Source organism: Gigantopelta aegis, chromosome 10 (genome assembly GCF_016097555.1).
Source record: "Gigantopelta aegis isolate Gae_Host chromosome 10, Gae_host_genome, whole genome shotgun sequence".
Classification (NCBI taxonomy): domain Eukaryota; kingdom Metazoa; phylum Mollusca; class Gastropoda; order Neomphalida; family Peltospiridae; genus Gigantopelta; species Gigantopelta aegis.
This window is the reverse complement of record NC_054708.1, coordinates 51,735,459-51,755,229: the sequence shown is the minus strand read 5'-3', so window position 1 is coordinate 51,755,229 and position 19,771 is coordinate 51,735,459. Positions and strand designations below refer to the sequence as shown.

At 35.3% G+C, this 19,771-nt stretch overlaps 1 protein-coding gene across 1 annotated transcript in view; it reads right to left on the bottom strand.

Moving 5' to 3' along the window:
* The window catches only part of LOC121382690 (protein FAM184A-like), a 78,214-nt gene extending 68,600 nt beyond the window's left edge, over window positions 1–9,614 (bottom strand). Inside the window, exons 1-3 of the mRNA XM_041512231.1 lie at window positions 9,469–9,614; window positions 2,510–3,382; window positions 61–181 (exon numbers count right to left, since the gene is read on the bottom strand). Coding sequence (XP_041368165.1) covers window positions 61–181; window positions 2,510–3,382; window positions 9,469–9,609 — 1,135 coding nt within the window. The 5' untranslated portion in view covers window positions 9,610–9,614. The remainder of the gene's footprint in view (window positions 1–60; window positions 182–2,509; window positions 3,383–9,468) is intronic.
* Between the last annotated feature and the right edge of the window lie 10,157 nt (window positions 9,615–19,771).

The following is a 19,771-nucleotide window of genomic DNA, read 5'->3' as shown; positions in this document are numbered from 1 at the left end:
AGTGTACATCTTAAATATACATACGGTACAAAACCCCCAGAATATTAAATAACATCTTACTTGATTTCTCTCTCAAATCATCAGCCTGGGTAGAACATCGACCTTGTGAGTTTGTTAGGTCTGTCTCAACATCTTTAAGTCTCGAAATTAATCTTGAAACCTCTTTGTTCAAAACTTCTACCTGATAAAATAATGTTACAGGAACATTCCTGAGTTTGCTGCAATTTTTAAAATGTTATCGACTATAAGAGACTTTTTAACATTTGTAATTACATATCAAATATATTTTTCTGCATAAAATATTAGTGGCTGTATATTAAATGTGTTTCTGATCTTTGTAATATTTGTACTAGGCTAAATGTCATTTTATTACCCCAGCGGTCACTCATAACAGGGAAAATATTTTCTCTATTTTCTCAGTAAGAAATATTCTGCATTGGTCTAACGAACAATACTATTGGACGATTTGATGCTTACAAACCAATGACCTTGTCGGTACTAAATATGAAGCATCACGATTTGGCAAAGACACAAAATGACGTCATGTAGTTTAAAGAATTTGCGTTTACATCTCTCAGTTCTGGGTGTTAAATTTATAACAAAATGTAAATTTTAATGTAATTTGTTATAGATTTTTTAGGCGTATAAAGATAACTTTTGTTTAAAAAAATTATCTATGAACGTGATTAAATTACAAAGTTATAGCAATACTCAGAACAGTGTGTAAAGTGGTTTACATCATTTCTATACACATACGTGCATATGTGTGGAAATAAAGGCTTTTAGAGAATAAAAACAGCTGAGGTAATAAATTGAATAACAAACTCGGTACCAGTTATTTTCAAATTTATGTCCCTTGTGAAATAATTTTTATTCGTCACTTGCTAAAGCTTGTGACAACTGAAAATTATTTCACTCTGGACATAAATTTGATAATAACTGGAAACTCATTTATTATCCTCTATTTATTTCCTAATTTTTTATTATTTTTTTCGTACATGTGTATACGAGATTATTTGAAGACAAAATCCAGTTTGGGTTTCTTATAAATATTAAGATGACCAGAAACACATTGACTATAGATAGATACAGACACTGATATTCTAAACAAGAAAATATATTTAATACTTACATGTAAGTTTAATCGTAGAAATATTTTATTAGTCATTTATAATGACCACAGGCATTGATGTACATAATTATGATATAGTGTTTTCCCTATGGTAGTGTCGGAAATAGAATAAAAATGATTTTCGTCAATTATTTCTTTCATATTAAACTGACAAGTAAATATTTGTAAATACCCATTCAATGATACTTTACCTAATTTAGCATTTACTGGTTTGGCCTCTCATTGATGTACAAGGTGGTGTTTACTCTTGAAATTAAACTAAATATGTCAGTATACAGGTGATTTGTGACCTTTATTGGAACAGACTATAACACATTTTGATCGATATGTCAATTTCATTTACCTTTAAATAAACTTTTAATTTAAAACAGCAAGTTAACTGATTATTTTGAATTGCAGCATAAATGATTAATATGACAAGCATATTTACTGAATATAAATTCAATGTAAGTACATTAGAAATTTACACAATCTTGCAACAATTTAAAGGTGCTATATAATGCAAGCTGTGGTAAAGATTCTCCATTAAAAAACAGTATTTTCTACCAGTAGATAAAATTATTTCCTATAATCATTTATGGGCATATTGTTAAAGGTGTCTTCTTTAAATGTTAAATCAAGTTTATTTAAAAATAAGAAACAAAGAAAAAAAAAAGAAGATTTGCAATAGCCGTCATTGGGTAATATTGAGATAGCACCTTTAATACCGGTATAATGGATCATTCATAATGGCTCTTGACAGTTTTGTTCAAAAGTTACTTACAAATGACTACAAATATTTTCACTAGTCCACCAGAAAAGTACATCTAGAAATTTACTTATCTGCCAATATTTCCACTTGTCCAAATATATGATACATGTATGTTTTATTCAAGTGTAAGGTGATGTTTTTGATTGCTCAAAATGACACTGCACTGAACTTTTTCACTTGTCCACTGGACAACCATTGAGGTACATTTTGCTTACAAGTACGAAGCAAAATTTTCACTCGACAGGGCAAACGAACAAGTGCTTATTTCGAACACTGTAACTACATACATTTACAATATGCTTAAACAGCAGCATTTAAGACAAACAGGCTTCATATATTCGACCCCTTGGTTTTTTTTTAAAAACTGAAAGTGATAAATTTACAATATATTTGCATTTGCACAGTTCATTTACATGAACATGCATGTCACTGTTTTTTTCTGGTTGTGTTAATTTCATTGGACAATTTGGCTATGAGATACAAGTTACATCGAGTAGCCAATCAGAGGCTTTTAACTCAATATGCAATGTATAATGTGGGGCATTGCTCTGTGATACCACAAATGAAACATATTGTTTTTTCCATTGGGCATGTAAGAAAAACAGAAGAGATAAAAAAATCCTCACCTGCTCATTAAGATAACTTGAACTGCTGTCTTTGTCGTTTAGGCAATTTGTGAGCTTTGTAATTTCTAGTTTGTATTTTTCCACTGTGTCTTCACTTTCCGTGAGCTGCTCAACTAAACGATCAATCTGGAGTTTGAGCTCTCTCTCCATAGCACTAAAATCCTTCCTCATGTTTTCCTGTTGTTCCTTCAGACACTGAATCTCGGCTTCCATAGAAGCATTCTGGTCCGATTTTATAGCCGCTAGTTCCTTTTCATAAAATGCTTGTGCCTTTAACAATTTTTGTTCACATTCTTCTTCAATTTGAACTTTTTCACTTTGCAGTACGACAATTTGATTCTTATAATTTTCTATATCCTCCTTAAATTTCTCTTCTATTAAGGAACATTCGTTTAACCAATCGCTATTTTGCGTCCTATGAAAATGTCGCAATTCATCCCTCTCTATGTCGAATTTCTGTCGGAGTTCGTCAGTCTCCCTAGCCTTCTGTATCTCCACCTTCTGTTTCCATTCTTCGAACTGTTCGAGTTTTCCCTCAAACTCTTGCTTCATGTCCAGGACCTGCTGTGAGAGTTCTAGAATCCTCTGAGAGTGCTCCACCTTCAGGTTGCACTCCCGTTCCTCCGCCAGTCTCTTGAAGTTCTCGATGTCCTCCTGGGCTCGGGCTCTGTGTCGTTCGTGCTCGTCGATGCACTCCTCGAGAGATCGGATCTTGGTCATGGTCTGCGAGTCGGCGCTGATCTTCGACCGGTAGAGCTCCACCTTCTCCTTGGTCTCGGCCAGCAGCTGGTGCATCTCGGTCTCATGCTGCTCCTTGACGCTCTGTAGCACGGCTTCGTGTTCATCGTTCTTTGTGTTCAGAGCGTAGATAACCTGAAAACACACAAAAATATCATCAGTTTACATTTACTGTGTAAAACACACCGACTACATACTAGATTATTCAGGGCTTCTAGATTATGGTTGCCCCACTCCCATGGCTAGTGATATTTATTCAATGTTTGGCCAGTAAATATTGCAATGTCCGACAGCTAGTGAAAACAAGTTGTCAAATGCTGCAATTTAGTCTATTTTGTAAATATGAATATCCTGATCCCACTCCCAGCACTCAATCTTAGTGTATTTAAGCTTATCTCCTTCTTTAAGCACAATATCTGATTATTATTATAGTCAAATCCCTCTAAACCAGACACCCTGGGACCAAGACAAATGTCCAGTTTAAGAGGGATCCGGCTTAGAGAGGTTAAGTTTTGTCCTGGGTTTTTTTTAAAAAGGAGTCTGTAAAACGTCCAGTTTTGAGGGAATTCCGGTTTAGAGAGAGTCTGGTTTTGACAGGTTTCATTGTATTAGTAAAATTGTATTTACTTAAAGTAAATTAGAGCGAGTAAATTTTATAAATTACTGATCCCATGGCTAGAGGATTTTATAAAAATTATAGAAGCCCTGTTATTATACGAGCTTATGTGTCATACTTATTTTACGAAATGGGTGTGCATTTATGAGACAAGCATTCCATTTTGTTTCTAAGACACAACTTGGGAGTACCTGCACAGTTGTTAAAAGGATTTTTTTTTACAAGCAATTGAAGCTAAAAACCCTGGGATTCTGCTACAAAAGTAATTTATAATTTATATATATGCTGTGAAACCCCATTAAACCAGACACCCTTGGGATCAAGACAAATGTCCGGTTTCAAGAGGGATCTCGTACGTATATACATACATATATACATGCATACATACATACATACATGTATACATACATGTATACATACATCAATACATACATACATACATGTATACATACACACACACACACACCAGGCATCAAAGTCGTGGCAATAAATGTTGTGCCCAAAATAATCACACTAAATTAAGTACAAACATGCTAACGTCAAAATATTTCACCTCAAAACCGCTGAAATGTTAAGTTTAATTAGATTAAAATAACTTTAAATTTATGCATTTCTGAATATTGACAACCCTACTGCTGCTGCTAATGACAGTATACTGAACCAAAATGACCTGTTGTGCACAAATTAATGAGACTTAAAGCCCTGATACATATATACACATGTACATGTATATATATATACAAGGACATGTACTGGCAAATGTACATTTTCTTGTTTGAATCATACATGCACATTAATTTTAAAAGATTCTAAATAATTTGTGTACATTAATAAAAACAATATTACAGCTAGCTTATCTATAGTAATATTTTTCGATTGAACATTTCAACTACAAGTAATTTTAAAAAATAAAATAATATGCATGGCAAAGCATTATTTCTGAGGTGGGGGGTACACAAATGTAAATGGGAAGGACCACTACAGTCAGTCAGTACTACAATGTATTAATATGTATACATGTAGGTTTTGAACAAGGCAGACCTATACAAGTACACGCACCCTCATGCAAACAGCTAAAAGGTACACATACATACATACATATACATGCAGACAAGGATAAACTGGACCAGATGTACACATCTGGAAACTGTAACCAGAGAACTCTAGATAAAGGAAAAAACGAACATGTGTTCTCCAGTCAGGTAGATAAGCATTTACATGTAGACTGTAATGCTGTGTACATTGTGTATAAATATTTCTTACACACACGTTGGTGAGAACATGATTTGTTATTCTTGATAACACATACTTGTTAACACATAAATACATGCGTTAACATTTTACAGACATGCGACTGGCTGCTCCTAGGTGATGTTTAGGTCACCAATGCCATACCACCCAACAGAAAAGCACGGTAGAAATCAATCACTAAATGTGACGTACAAGTACAAGTTAACCTGAAATTGACTTGTCTGTGATGTACAAGTGAACTTTAAAAGCGCTATGGCCATACATAGGTTATTATTAGAAAAGGTGTTTAAATTTATTTAAAACTGTTTTCTGAAGATATGAAAGAAATAGAATACTACATTCGTGTCCGTTAGATACAATTTATCTTACAAGTTTTGCTTATATGTTTTAAAACAACTCATTATAAGATAAATGGTATATAACTGCCGCTCATATTAGTATTCTCTACATATGCATGGAATAACCACCATGAACACTGCATATATATATATATATATATATATATATATATATATATAATATGTCATGGCTAATATCTGAAATACATTCATGCAGTGTACATGTATGTACTTGTAAGTTGTATAATAAATAAACAATTTTGTTTGTTTATTTGAGCCATACTTGTATTTTCGGTTTAAAAAAGCAGTTACTCAAAAGCAGTTACTGGCACCTGTAATTTTAACAAAATATATTTTTTAAATATATACATGTATTATACATGTAGCCACCAATAACAAATCAGAAACTAACTACATGTACAATGTACATTAATTAATTAATTAATTAATTAATGCTTATCAGCCACCCTTTTTAACAATTATCAGAGGTTAAAAAATATAGTTTAATACCACTGCCATACACCCGGGGCAAGTGGAATATGACGGTCGGGCAACTGATGTGCAAGATGCACTTGCCCACGGGCAAGTGAATTATTAAATAATTAAATTCTTAATAAAACAACATTACTTATCTGTGAAATATTATTATCACACGCAGTTAAAAAATAAACACACTTCCTATCAAAAAAAGAGTTTCTTTTGTTTAACGACATCACTGGAGCACACTGATTAATTAATCATCAGCTACTGGATGTCAAACATTTGGTAATTTTGACATATTGTCTTACAGAGGAAACTCACTACATTAGTAACAAGGGATCTTTTATATGCACCATTCCACAGACAGGATAGCACATACCACGACCTTTGATATGCAGTTGTAGTGCACTGGCTGGAATGAGAAATAGCCTAATGGGCCCACAGACAGGGATCAATCCTAGACTGACCGTGCATCATTTTTCCCAATGCAGCAAGGGATCTTTTTTATGCACTTTCCCACAGACAGGAAAGCATATACCATGGCCTTTGTCCAGTTGTAGTGCACTGGTTGGAACAAGAAAAAACCCAATCAGCTGAATGGATCCACTGAGGTGATTCGATCCTGACGCACCCTGTCAACACTCTATCATGTTACTGTGTGTAACTATCAACTGTCTACAAACCTATTAGGGAAATAGCTGACAAGTTGCGATTGTGTACCACAAAATAGTTAAGATTTGAGTTGCATTTATACTTGCCTTTGTTCTGTACTTAGATCGGACTTGATAGCAAACTTTTATCGGTTTATAAAATAAATAAGCCAAAATTTAATACATTATTTTAGTGGGGGAAATAAACGGAAGTTGGAGTTGGACAGTAGTAATATCAGTGCTACAAAAAATAATTTAAAAATACGAGAATAAACATGGATTCCATCCAATACGTAAAGACACTTTTTCGTGGGTCCATGCAGTATGATGAAGAATGTTATGGTGTGTACCATTTCTTCAAAATACCCATGGCTGGTGTTATTTGTTGGCTAATAAAATTTACTAATTATATTAATGGATAAAATTTTTGGTAAGCTGATTGCTATCTATCTGACACTTCAAACATATTACCAATGTTCAACTAGCGATTAATTAACGACAATGAACATATGCTCAACATGTATGGAAACATAGATCTGAAGCTTATTTAAACTGTATAAACCAAAGTACAGTGAAACTACACTATTGTGACAATTGACGGGACTTATTAAAATTGGTCTCAATAGTGGGGTGGTCATAATACGAATTATCAACATTCAAAATGATAGTTGTTTGGTAAATATTGATTGTGAACTTTACATTGCACCCTCCTTTCCCGCTGCTGTTAGTAATGCGTAAAATGATAAAACTAACTGGTGATAACTGTGTATTATTAATTAATATTTACATTGAAAAACAGGAATAATCAAGTGTCAAACCTGATTCAGTTATATGTAAACTTGGACCCGTAACGTTTTTTTTTTATATTATTATTATTAATTATTACACATTAGAGGTTAACAACTGGACAAATGACACCCTCCCGACATATTAGGACGTCTACTGCCCCAAAGGTAGAGACACATGAATTCTGTCTCACTTGACTGATTGCAGTTGTTGTGTTTCTGTGAAAAATAAAGTACTATAGGATGGTATAGCATTTGCTTTCATAAAAAAAACATTAGTTCCATTGCTAATATTGCTCTCTCATCATTGATTTGTATAATAAATAACATCAGTTTCCAGAATTACCAGGTCATTGATTGACACCTTACTAGTAGTAGAATTACATGACTATGCATGAAGTTGCAGTGATATCTAGTCTTGTGTTCTTTCCATCACAAAAAGATGTGGCAAGCTTTGGCATTATATGCGATCCCCTATTGTTAAGCAATTAAAGTTAAGCTCCGCTAGCGAGTCGTTATCAATTCTGGCCCCCTACATTGCATGCATATATTATTCACATGTACTTATTTCACTAACTCCCGTAAACATTTGCTTAAGCCACATTAATATAATAAACCAAGTATGCTAAAATTTAAACTAATGACAAATAGCAAAATATGTGTTCTCAAAAACTCATGTAAATGAATAAAAGAAATTATTAATAAATGCAGTAAACTCTAAAAGAACACTGGCCTATAATTATTTACAATGCCTATCACTACCCAAGTATACATATACATATATATATATATGTGCGCGTCTGATTAGCACCTTTTGGTAGTTATTACAATAATGTGATATTACATTACTTTATTCTAATTGTATTTTATTATTGCCTTTATTATTCTATTGTATTTGTATTATACTATTGTCTCTATTACTGTAACAGGCCTCGGTGGCGACGTGGTTAGCCATCGGTCAACAGGCTGGTAGGTACTGGGTTCGGATCCCAGTCGAGGCATGGGATTTTTAATCCAGATACCCTGAGTGAGTGCTCTGCAGGGCTCAATGGGTAGGTGTAAAACCACCTGCACCGACCAGTGATCCATAACTGGTTCAACAAAGGACATGGTTTGTGCTATCCTACCTGTGGGAAGCACAAATAAAAGATCCCTTGCTGCCAATCGGAAAGAGTAGTCCATGAAGTGGCGACAGCGGTTCTCAATATAACGTAATTAATATACAACAATGATTTCCCTGAACATGTCAATCGAATACAGCCTCAATAGTTGAGGTCAGTTACTTTTTTTTTCTCTTTTTTTTTTGGGGGGGGGGGGGGTTACAATATTTACATTCCCAGCAAAGAAATTCACATGGTCTTTGCAGGGTCTAAAAGAGACATACATGTATGTATAGTCACTAACTCAGATTGTCCACGGGATGAAAACATGTCAGGTACTGCAGAACTTTTTTTTTAAATCAAAATAAACTGTGGTGCACAAATGGGAAACTATCCCACCAATACTGAATATGTTAACCCCATGTTCATAATTATCATGCATGGAACATTTTGTTCAGTATTGCATCGCGATTCGCTACCCAATTTTAAAACATTAAACAGTAATTGCTAATATATTTTAAATTGACTAGAAATTATCAGTATCACTAATCAAGATTTTCAAAACAAAATGTTCCCTGGCATGTAGCCTATGTTACAGTTACCATTACACACTTTAACCAAATTTATATTCTTTTAGTGTATTACTTGTGAGTGGATCACACATACTGTCATCCATATAGGCATATAGAAAACACAAGATCATCAAGATGATCTTGATCTTCCAACTGATTGAGAGTTAAGTAATTTCAATAATTGATTAGTTGTGGTGTTTTTCTTCTTCTTTGTTTTGAAAGGGTATGTTGAGAGGTGTCAGTTACGTAAATGTAGATGTTACCATAACACTGACAAACTTTACATGTGACAGGTATGTATAGTAAATGTGTATGACGTTTAAGAACGTAAACATGTAATGTACGGTAAAAGGTTAAAGGACACTAGTATACAAATACGTTCCGTTCTTTATCAAGCTAGAGTAAGGGATACTATACAAACCACCATACCTTTGTGAGCTGAGCAATTTTCTTAGACATTTTAAGATGCATATCGTGTGTAACTTCCATGTCTTTTTGTGGATTTTGCGGCAGGGTGCCATACTTCCCATTTTGGTAATAGTTGAACGACATTTTGGCACCCGTCGCCATTTTGTTTATTTTTTTACCCACAACAAGAACTATGTTCCTGGTTTAATATAGGGCATTACTTTGAGAAACATTACACATAAAATATTATCACAAATATCTAATTGACTAATTGATAAGATATACTGACATAGAATGACGTTTTTTATTTGATACTGATTGAGTATATGTCATATATTCAAAATATTAAAACTTTACTAGTCTAAGAAAAACTAAAGATGTATATTCTTGCGCCAAGGTTAGTTTACTGTTGTTGCTACGTGAAAGGGGAGGCAATATAAATAATGGCAAAAGGCAAAAGGCTTGATTTTGTTTCGATTTTTCCTTTTTCTGCATCCCTATTTGAAATAAATTAACCAACTATAGTCTTTCCCACAGGGAATGCTCTTTTTAATACTATAAAATTTACTACAATTTTTTATTTTATTTTTTATCCTGAGTCGATTGTTTACTATAGGCCATCTCATCCATTAAAAAAAAAAAGAAAAAAAAGTTTTGCTTGACGTAAGAAGAAAAGTAAAAGTGTTTGGAAATAAACAAGTTTTGTTGTTTTTGTTGTATTATATACAAATACTAGTACTAGTAGTACACACACACACACACACACACACACACACACACACACACACACACACACACGTGTATATGTATGTGTGTGTGTGTGTGTATATATATATATATATATATATATATATATATATATATATATATATATATATATATATATATATATACACACACACACACATACATACATACATACATACATACATATATATATGGTTTATATACACATATATATATATATATATACGCGTATATAAACCATCGCTGCTGCTCCCCCACCCTCCCCACCCCCCCCCCCCCCCCCCGCTTCCTTCGCCAGTGAGGATTTAGTAAATCAAACAGCAGTGGCGTAGGAAGGTGCAAAAACGTGGGATGGGGGGGGGGGGGGACACTTTTATATTTACACTATTAAAAAGCAAATATAAAGCAAAATATCTGAAAAGTGTGTGTGTGGGGAACAAGTCCCCTTGCCCTCCGCTTCCTACGCCAGTGAACAGTTCTCTTTCTCCGCTACAACAACATATTTTCAGAAAATACTTAGTACAGAGGAAATATATATATACAACTCGTTTTTGGAACAATAATGAAAATGTTTGTCAGCATCCAATAAACGTAACGTAATACATTTGCTTTAGTCTGCTCCAATGATTTTCCCAACATAAAACTAACCACAGATTTTACATAAACAACTCGTTGTGAGATAAATGTACCTAATGGCCGCTCATGTAGCATTCTCTAGTTAAGTCGATATGAAGATGTATAGAATGAAATAAATTTGTATTGTTAGGGTTATATATAGTAACGAAGGGTATTATATCATTAGTATGAGTTTTGTTGTCATATATATATATATATATATATATATATATATATATATATATATATATATATATATATATGACAACATATATACATACACGTATACTATTATTCTGTCTTAAGATATCGGTTCCGTTAGTATTTTATAGCTCACCGTGCAGAAAGAAAAACATTTGCCTGGACGGAAACCCCATAATCATCATTTGGACCAAGAATAACGAAAATACCTGGACACAATCTCAGATAATAGAAGGAAGGAAATGATTTATTTAACGACGCACTCAACACATTTTATTTACTGTTATATGGCGTCAGACATATGGTCAGGACCACACAGATATTGAGAGAGGAAACCCGCTGTCGCCACTTCATGGACTACTCTTTTCGATTAGCAGCAGGATATAGTACATACCACGGCCTTTGTTACACCAGTTGTGGAACACTGGCTGGAACGAGAAATAGCCCAATGGGTCCACCGACGGGGATCGATCCCAGACCGACCGCGTATCAAGCGAACGCTTTACCACTGGGCTACATCCCGTCCCAGATAATAGAAGGGTGTGAAGGCGAATCGTGTAATTGTAACATCTGCATATAGTAAACACATTGATGGACATTGCTTTTATTTTTGGATGATTCCAAAGTAATGATAATCACTGATATCACCAAAATATTGGTGTTATTTGTTACAGTGATGGACCCCCCCCAAAAAAAAAAAAAAAAACAAAAAAACACAACAAACAACAACAACCCCCCCCCCCCCCCCCAACAACAACAAATAAACAACCCACAAAAAAACCCCAACAAACAAACAAACAAAAATCCACCCCCCCAAAAAAAACAACAACCCCAAAACAAAACAAAAAACAAACCCACCCACATACACAAACCCAACAGCAAAAAACCCACTACAAGTCTCAGACTTTAGCAATAAAAGCTGCACTTGAAGACACCCATTTGAGGAGTTCTTTGCATTTGGTCATGAAATATTCCAGGAGGTTAGGTCTTTGGAAGATGCCAGCTGTTTATTTAAGTGGATTCATATTTCGTAGAATAAACGATACACAAGTAAATCCCTGTTTCTTGACCAATGTCCAGTTTTGATAGAAGTTTGGATTCATTTAACTTGCTATTATGAGACCAATGTTCTGCTCTACCTACCTAAAATATTGTATAAGATGTTACTTGGTGTAACCTGTAAACAGTAAAACTTACTTTATGATGTGGTATTCAAATTTAATATATAAACTAATAAATTTGTATGACATCTTTATAGAGAGGAAGAGAACGATTTGTTTTTGTTTTTACTATATGTTTTATAAGTAGTAGTGCTTGCAGAAGGTAGTATTTCAATTAAACGGGAAATAAGGAAGGAAGGAAGGATTGTTTAACGCGCACATTCAGAGCAAGCTGTTGTAGCGCACGCCTGTCTTGGGCACAGGCACCGACCTCTGCCGGTTTTTGTGTCCAGGACAGGCGGGAAATAATTACCTTGCATGTGTTATATATAGGCAACTGGACAACGTTTTAATTGAACACCATGGACAAGAGTCTTTAAGGACAATTAAGGTTAAAATATTTTATATTATGTACATTAAAGGGACATTCCTGAGTTTGCTGCAATGTTTAAGATGTTATCGACTAACAGAGACTTTTTAACGATTGTAATTAAATATCAAATATATTTTCCTGCATAAAATATTAGTTGCTGTATATTAAACATGTTTCTGGTCGTTCTAATATTTGTACTGGGTTAAATTTCGTTTTATTTCCTAAAATATATTTTTCGTACGTACGGAATTATTTGAAGACAAAATCCAGTTTGGGCTTCTTACAAATTTTAAGACGACCAGAAACACATTGAATATACAGACACTGATATTCTAAACCAGAATATATATTTAACATGTAAGTGTAATCGTAGAAATATTTTATTAATCGGAAACATCTTACAATGCAGCAAACTCAGGAATGTCCCTTTAATTGCTAGCTAATTGTTTTGTAAAATATAGTATTACATTGGTTGTGTGGGGAAGTTTTATATTTAAAATCAAATCCAAATTTATTATATTTATTATATTATATTATATATTAGGTATTAAATAGTACCTTTTTCATCCAAACAGTTCGGAATAATAGAGTTCTGGATAACTTTAAATATTGTTTTGAAATATTGTTTATAGTCATAATAACACTTGACAAACTGAGAAGTTAGCAATTAATGTATATCTTATGGACATTTTGAACCGTAATCATTTTAAGGCTTTTGTCCATGGTGTTCAATTAGAAAATCGTTTCCAATTGCCTATATGACTATGAAAAGTAATTATTTCTCACTTAATGAAACAGACCCCCCCCCCCCCCCCCCACACACACACACACACTCCTTGCAGACACGGATCCAGAATATTTTTTGAAGGTCCAAAATTACTTATAGAAAATATCGAGAAGAAAAAAGAGAAAGATTTGCAGTAACGGATATACTTTAAAATGAGTAAAACTAATTTTTCGGAAGCGGAGTAGGGAGGTCAAGACCCCGACCCCACTTCCCCGAATCCGCGCCTATACTGACTTGTTCCGGACGTATAATATTTAAATCCCAAAGGAAGCCAGGACGTGTATTGATAACTACCTACACTATTAACGCTTCCAAAGACACATAGCTTCCTTCCTGTCTTTTCATGACTACATTGGTTTAAAAGTGACGTGGATTTAGCTAATACCAAGACTATGTGGATCAATGATCGGCCACCGCTATTGTCATTGACTGGGGTGCGTTAATCCAACATGAATCACACAGCGGCCATTGCAACCAATGTCAGTTTATTCAATGAGAGTAGTTATTGTTAAAATTTCACACACGGAAAGCATGTATGGCTTAACACCCACAACAACCCACAACCTCGAATTAGTTCATCAAACTCACAGCGATGACACATTTTAGTGTTCTTTTTCTTTTTCTTTTTTAAACTGATATTCCATAATCTCATAAAAACGTTGGGGGAAAGTAAATCAATACCATTGTTTGATACTAAACCAACTCCGGTGGTCAAGCTATCGGCCTTAAGGCTGTTAGGTGCTGAGTTCGAAACTTGGTACTCCCACTTAAGAGTTTTTACGGCTCATTGGGGGAGGACAAACAACACACATAGCTAATTGTATGTGCCCAGAACAGCGTGCTTCAACCTTGTTTGGATAAAAACACCGGCTCACTTGGAAGGTGTAAAGCCACACCAATTTCTCTAATGTTAACCAAACCATTAACTCTAATCCATTATCCCATTGTTCTGAACAGACAGTCATAGTGGCTAATTGTATGTGCCCAGGACAGCGTGTTTTAACTTTACTTGAATAAAAGCTCTAAAATAAATTGAAATGAATGAATTAATGAATGAATCAAACACAGTATGTACTGCTTCATTACCATTATATTAAAACAACGAATAGCTTATTATTGGACTCCGACTCCCTCATAAAGCTAGTTTAACGACTCGGTGGGTAGATGTAAGACCACTACACCGACTTCTCCCTCACTCACTAACTACTAACAATGAATCCACTGTCCAGGACAAACAGTCCAAATAGCTGAAGTGTGTGCTCAGGACAACGTGCTTGAACCGTAAATAAATATAAGCACGGACATAAGTATTAACAAACAAACTTGATTTAAATAATGAGAAAAACGTTAAAGTTAAACTTTGGTTTGTTTAACGACACCACTAGAACACATTGATTATTAATCATCGGCTATTGGAAGTCAAACATTTGGTAATTTTGACATATTATCTTAAAGACAACATACGCTACATTTTTCTATAAGCAGCAAGGGATCATTTATATGCACATACCACAGACAGGATAACACATACCACGGCCTTCGATATACCAGTCGTGGTGCACTGGCTGGAACGTGAAATAGCCCAATGGGCCCACCGACGGGTGGATCGATCCCAGACCGACAGCGCATCAAGCGAGCGTTTTACTATTGGGCTATATGTCCCGCTCCGAATAGGCAATTGTTACTGAATAACATCAATATATCTTTTTTGTTACCTGATGCTATTAGCAGCAGAGAGTGGTTAAATATTGTGTACGTTCCACAGACAGGATATTACATGCCACGATCAGGTGAGTTTAAATACAATATGCAAATTGTAATGTAATACAGAAATTTAGTTATAATGGAATTTTATTCTAAGGATTTTGCTTTATTTATGAGACTATAAATTTAGTTATATGGATTGTCAGAAATAAATTTCTATGAGATTTATGAGATAATGAAAGCAAGTAATTGGCGCGTGTTTATTTTAGTCTTAAACGTCATGTACCCAGGCCTGTAGGAAAGATATATACATATATATATATATATATATATATATATATATATATATATATATATATATATATATATATATATATATATAGGTGGTGAGTGGGTGCAAACCAAATTTTTATCTTTTTTTATATACGAAAGGACAAAAACCCCGAACAAAACACACACACACACACACACACACACACACACACACACATACACACACGCGCGCGCGCGCGCTCACACACACACACACACACACACACACACACACACACACAACCACCCCCCCCCCCAAAAAAAAAAACACAACAAAAACAACAACAAACAAACAAACAAAAAACCCCCCAACATTTTCTGCCTCAAGTGTGTGTGTGGGGGAAAAGGCACAGGACCACCCGGTTTCTACGGCTTGTATAACCGGATCTAAAATAAACAACACGTTATATTGAGATTGGTTGCTACCGGGTATTTTCGAAAGCAGACTTTTAAAAATAATGTCTCATTCTGAAACAATAGGCGCTTTTTATTTAAATATTTATTTAAATATTTATTTATTTATTTATTTATTTATGTTTTATGTTTTATGTATTTAATTTTATTTATTTATTGATTTATATTCATTTCAAGCTATTTTTGTGCTTATATCCAATTAAGTACAAAGGCCGCTTTCTTGAACACACTTCAACTATGGTGGCTGTCCGGAACTGTGGGTTAATGGTTACTTGTTAGAGAGTGATTAGTCGAAACAAATTGCCTTACACCTGCCTACCCATTGGGCCGTTAAAACTCGCTCTTGGTGGGTTACAATTATAGTTATAGTGTTTTGTTTAACGACATCACTACAGCACATTGATATATATATATATATATATATATATATATATATATATATATATATATATATATATATATATATATATATATATATATATATATATATATATATATATATATATATATATATATATATATATATATATATAATAAATCATCGGCTATTGGATAAAAACAGTTTGTGTGTTTAACGACACCACTAGAGCACATTGATTTAATAATCATCGGCTATTGGATGTCAAACATATGGTTATTTTGACACAGTCATAGAGAGGAAACCAGCTACATTTTGCCATTAGTAGCAAGGGCTCTTTTATATGCACCACCCTACAGACAGGATAGCACATATCACGGCCTTTGACATACCAGTCGTGGTGCACTGGTTGGAACGAGAAATAACCCAATGGGCCCCTTGACGGGGATCGATCCTAGACCGACCGCGCATCAAGCGAGCCCTTAACCAATGGCCAACATCTCGCCCCACCGGCTATTGGATGTCAAACATTTGGTAATTTGACATATTACAGTCTTAAGGAGGAAACCCGCTGCATTTGTTTCCATTAGTATCTTGGGATCTTTTATATGCACCATCCCACAGACAGGATGACACACACCACGGCCTTTGATATACCAGTCTTGGGGCACTGGTTGGAACGAGAAATAGCCCAATGGGACCAACGACGAGGAGCCGGTACCGGGGTGCGAATTCAGTACCTGCCATCCTTAAGTCCGATGAGTTGACCATTATACCACCGTTGCGCTTTACTGTGGATATAGTGTGATATAGTGCCTAGGTAATATTCGGCATGCGTCCACAAGAGAACTATTCAAGCACGCTTGTCGTGGACTCAACCTCCGACTTCGCCAGACAGGTGACCCTTTACCGTGTAAGCATGTATTAATAGGTTGTATGAACGTATGTTTCCACGCATTTGTTTCTGCGATGGCGTCATTTATAACTATATTGTAACGCGTTTTATACGCAATTTTATGTTGGTTATTCCACCAATAAAACACATCGGGAAATGTTGTTCGTTTTAAAAATAAAACTAACTACAAAAGGTTAACATTAATAAGTGTATTTGTATACCTTTACACTCAATGGTCATGACAAGTTAAGGTGTGTATGTAAGTAATAGAATATTGACATCAAACTGACACCTCTGTATGATTATTATTCGCGAATAACATGTATGGGCTTAACCTTTATTGAATTAGTTTGAATGATTGAAACGTACTGGGTCGCATTCATACAGTCATACAGTATGGTAGCACATCATACTGCAGTGACTAGGTCGTCACAGCAAACCAACTATCTTCCAGGAATTGGAAATACCACCGTTTCCAGGGCCGTACCCTGATCAATATCCGGGGGGGGGGGGGGGGGGGGGGGGGTGTCACTACTTTTTATAAAAAAAGAAAGAAAGAAAGAAGTGTTTTATTTAATGACGCACTCAACACATTTTATTTACGGTTATATGGCGTCAGACATATGGTTAAGGACCACACAGATTTTTTTAGAGGAAACCCGCTGACGCCACATAGGCTACTCTTTTTCGACAGGCAGCAAGGGATCTTTTATTTGCGCTTCCCACAGGCAGGATAGCACAAACCATGGCCTTTGTTGAACCAGTTATGGATCACTGGTCGGTGCAAGTGGTTTACACCTACCCATCGAGCCTTGCGGAGCACTCACTCAGGGTTTGGAGTCGGTATCTGGATTAAAAATTCCATGCCTCGACTGGGATCCGAACCCAGTACCTACCAGCCTGTAGACCGATGGCCTGCCACGACGCCACCGAGGCCTGTTTTTAAAAACAAATAAAACACTATAAAAATTAAACCCTGAGATGTGTATGCTATTTTCTGGAGTAAAAAAAAGTGAGATTCTCAGGGGGCAAATGTCCCCCCTACCCCCCGGAGGGTACGGCCTGGTTTCTTTACATCATCCTAATATCATACACATACATACATACATATGATGAGAGAAATAAATAAATAAGGGAGTACTTGGTATTGTAGACCACATTTCAGTAACTATTGGCGTCGTAATGTCTGAATAAAGCATGAAGATGTGATGTAGGATTGGATGCCAGTAACACACACGCGCACGCACGCGCACGCACACGCACACACATCTACATACACGCACACACACACACAGAGACACACCAAAACACAAACACACACACAGAGAGAGAGAGAGAGAGAGAGAGAGAGAGAGAGAGAGGGGGGGGGAGAGAGAGGGAAGAGAGACTGAAACACACACACACACACACACACACACACACACACACAGACAGATATACACACAGCCTAAAGAGGTAACAAAAAAACACCCCACCCAAAAAACCCAACGACATTGCGACAAACGTGTTTGTCACATCGAATCAGTAACTGTTGACAATACGCGTTGATAGCGAAAAGACGAGTTCGTATAAACTGTAGTCTGTATCTGCATTTGTAACAAAAAACTATCTTAAAAGAAGGGAGGGCTACATTGCACCATTAATACCGTGAACCAGTATGAACCAGGCAACCCTTCCCCACTTCTTACAGACACCAAACATAACTATTGCAATGCCTATATCCAATGTTAAAGTCCTCCCATTATTTAAAAATATTGTATAATAGTTCTTGAAAAAACTTTCAATGTTTCATTTAAATGATTTATTTATGTAGACCAGGTGTGTACCTTTGGTGTCCTGATGCCTACAGAGGCTCGAGACAGTGCCATGGTGTGAGCATTTGGAGCGCGCAACAATTCTGACGATACTGGGTTTCTGATAATAGGATACATCTTCCTATATCGTCATGATGTGTGACAACCTTTTGTCTTGCATGGTCCTTATATAGAGAATAACCAGTTAATGACGTCGGATATCTACTTTAACCTGTGAAGGTAAGAATGGGAAATTTCTCATTCGGTCTGTACAAGATAAAGCAGATATCCGACGTCATTAACTAGTTATTATCTTTATCCTGCAAACCATAAAAATTAAGGGGAAAAGCTATTATTTCTGTTATTTCAGCCACATTGTACGATGACCTAGAGGTCAATTGAGCAATTTTGTAATGTAGGTATGCGTGTAACGTCATATGAGTGACGTCAACAGTCATAATCTGCTAGTATACGTTTATGACTTTGCTTCATAATATGTCAATAGAAACAGTTGTTGCAGGATAAAATAATTTTAAGAGTCTACACTCAAAACTCTAATAAAATCTGATACATATATACTGCATGCATGTTACGTCATTCAAAATTTGAGTCTATAGTCCTTCCTACAGGGAACACTCTTTTTCATACTATGGAATTTACTACAAGTTATTTATTTCTGAGCCGATTGTTTTCTAAATTGCACACAGACGTAGTTTTTTTTGGGTGTTATTTCCAAAACTCTTTTACTTTTCTTCTTATTTAAAACCAAACTGAAATTATTTACAAACAACATTTTCGTAGGAGGATGGGACGGACTGTAATACAAATTTTATAAGCACGGGCCCAGATTACCAACGTAGTTACCAATAAGAATTTACTCGTCTGCTGACAAAGTTTGAAAATTACCCCTAACAGATGACCAATAACATTGAACCTTAAGTTGATGTGGGCTCGTTGAAGAGTAC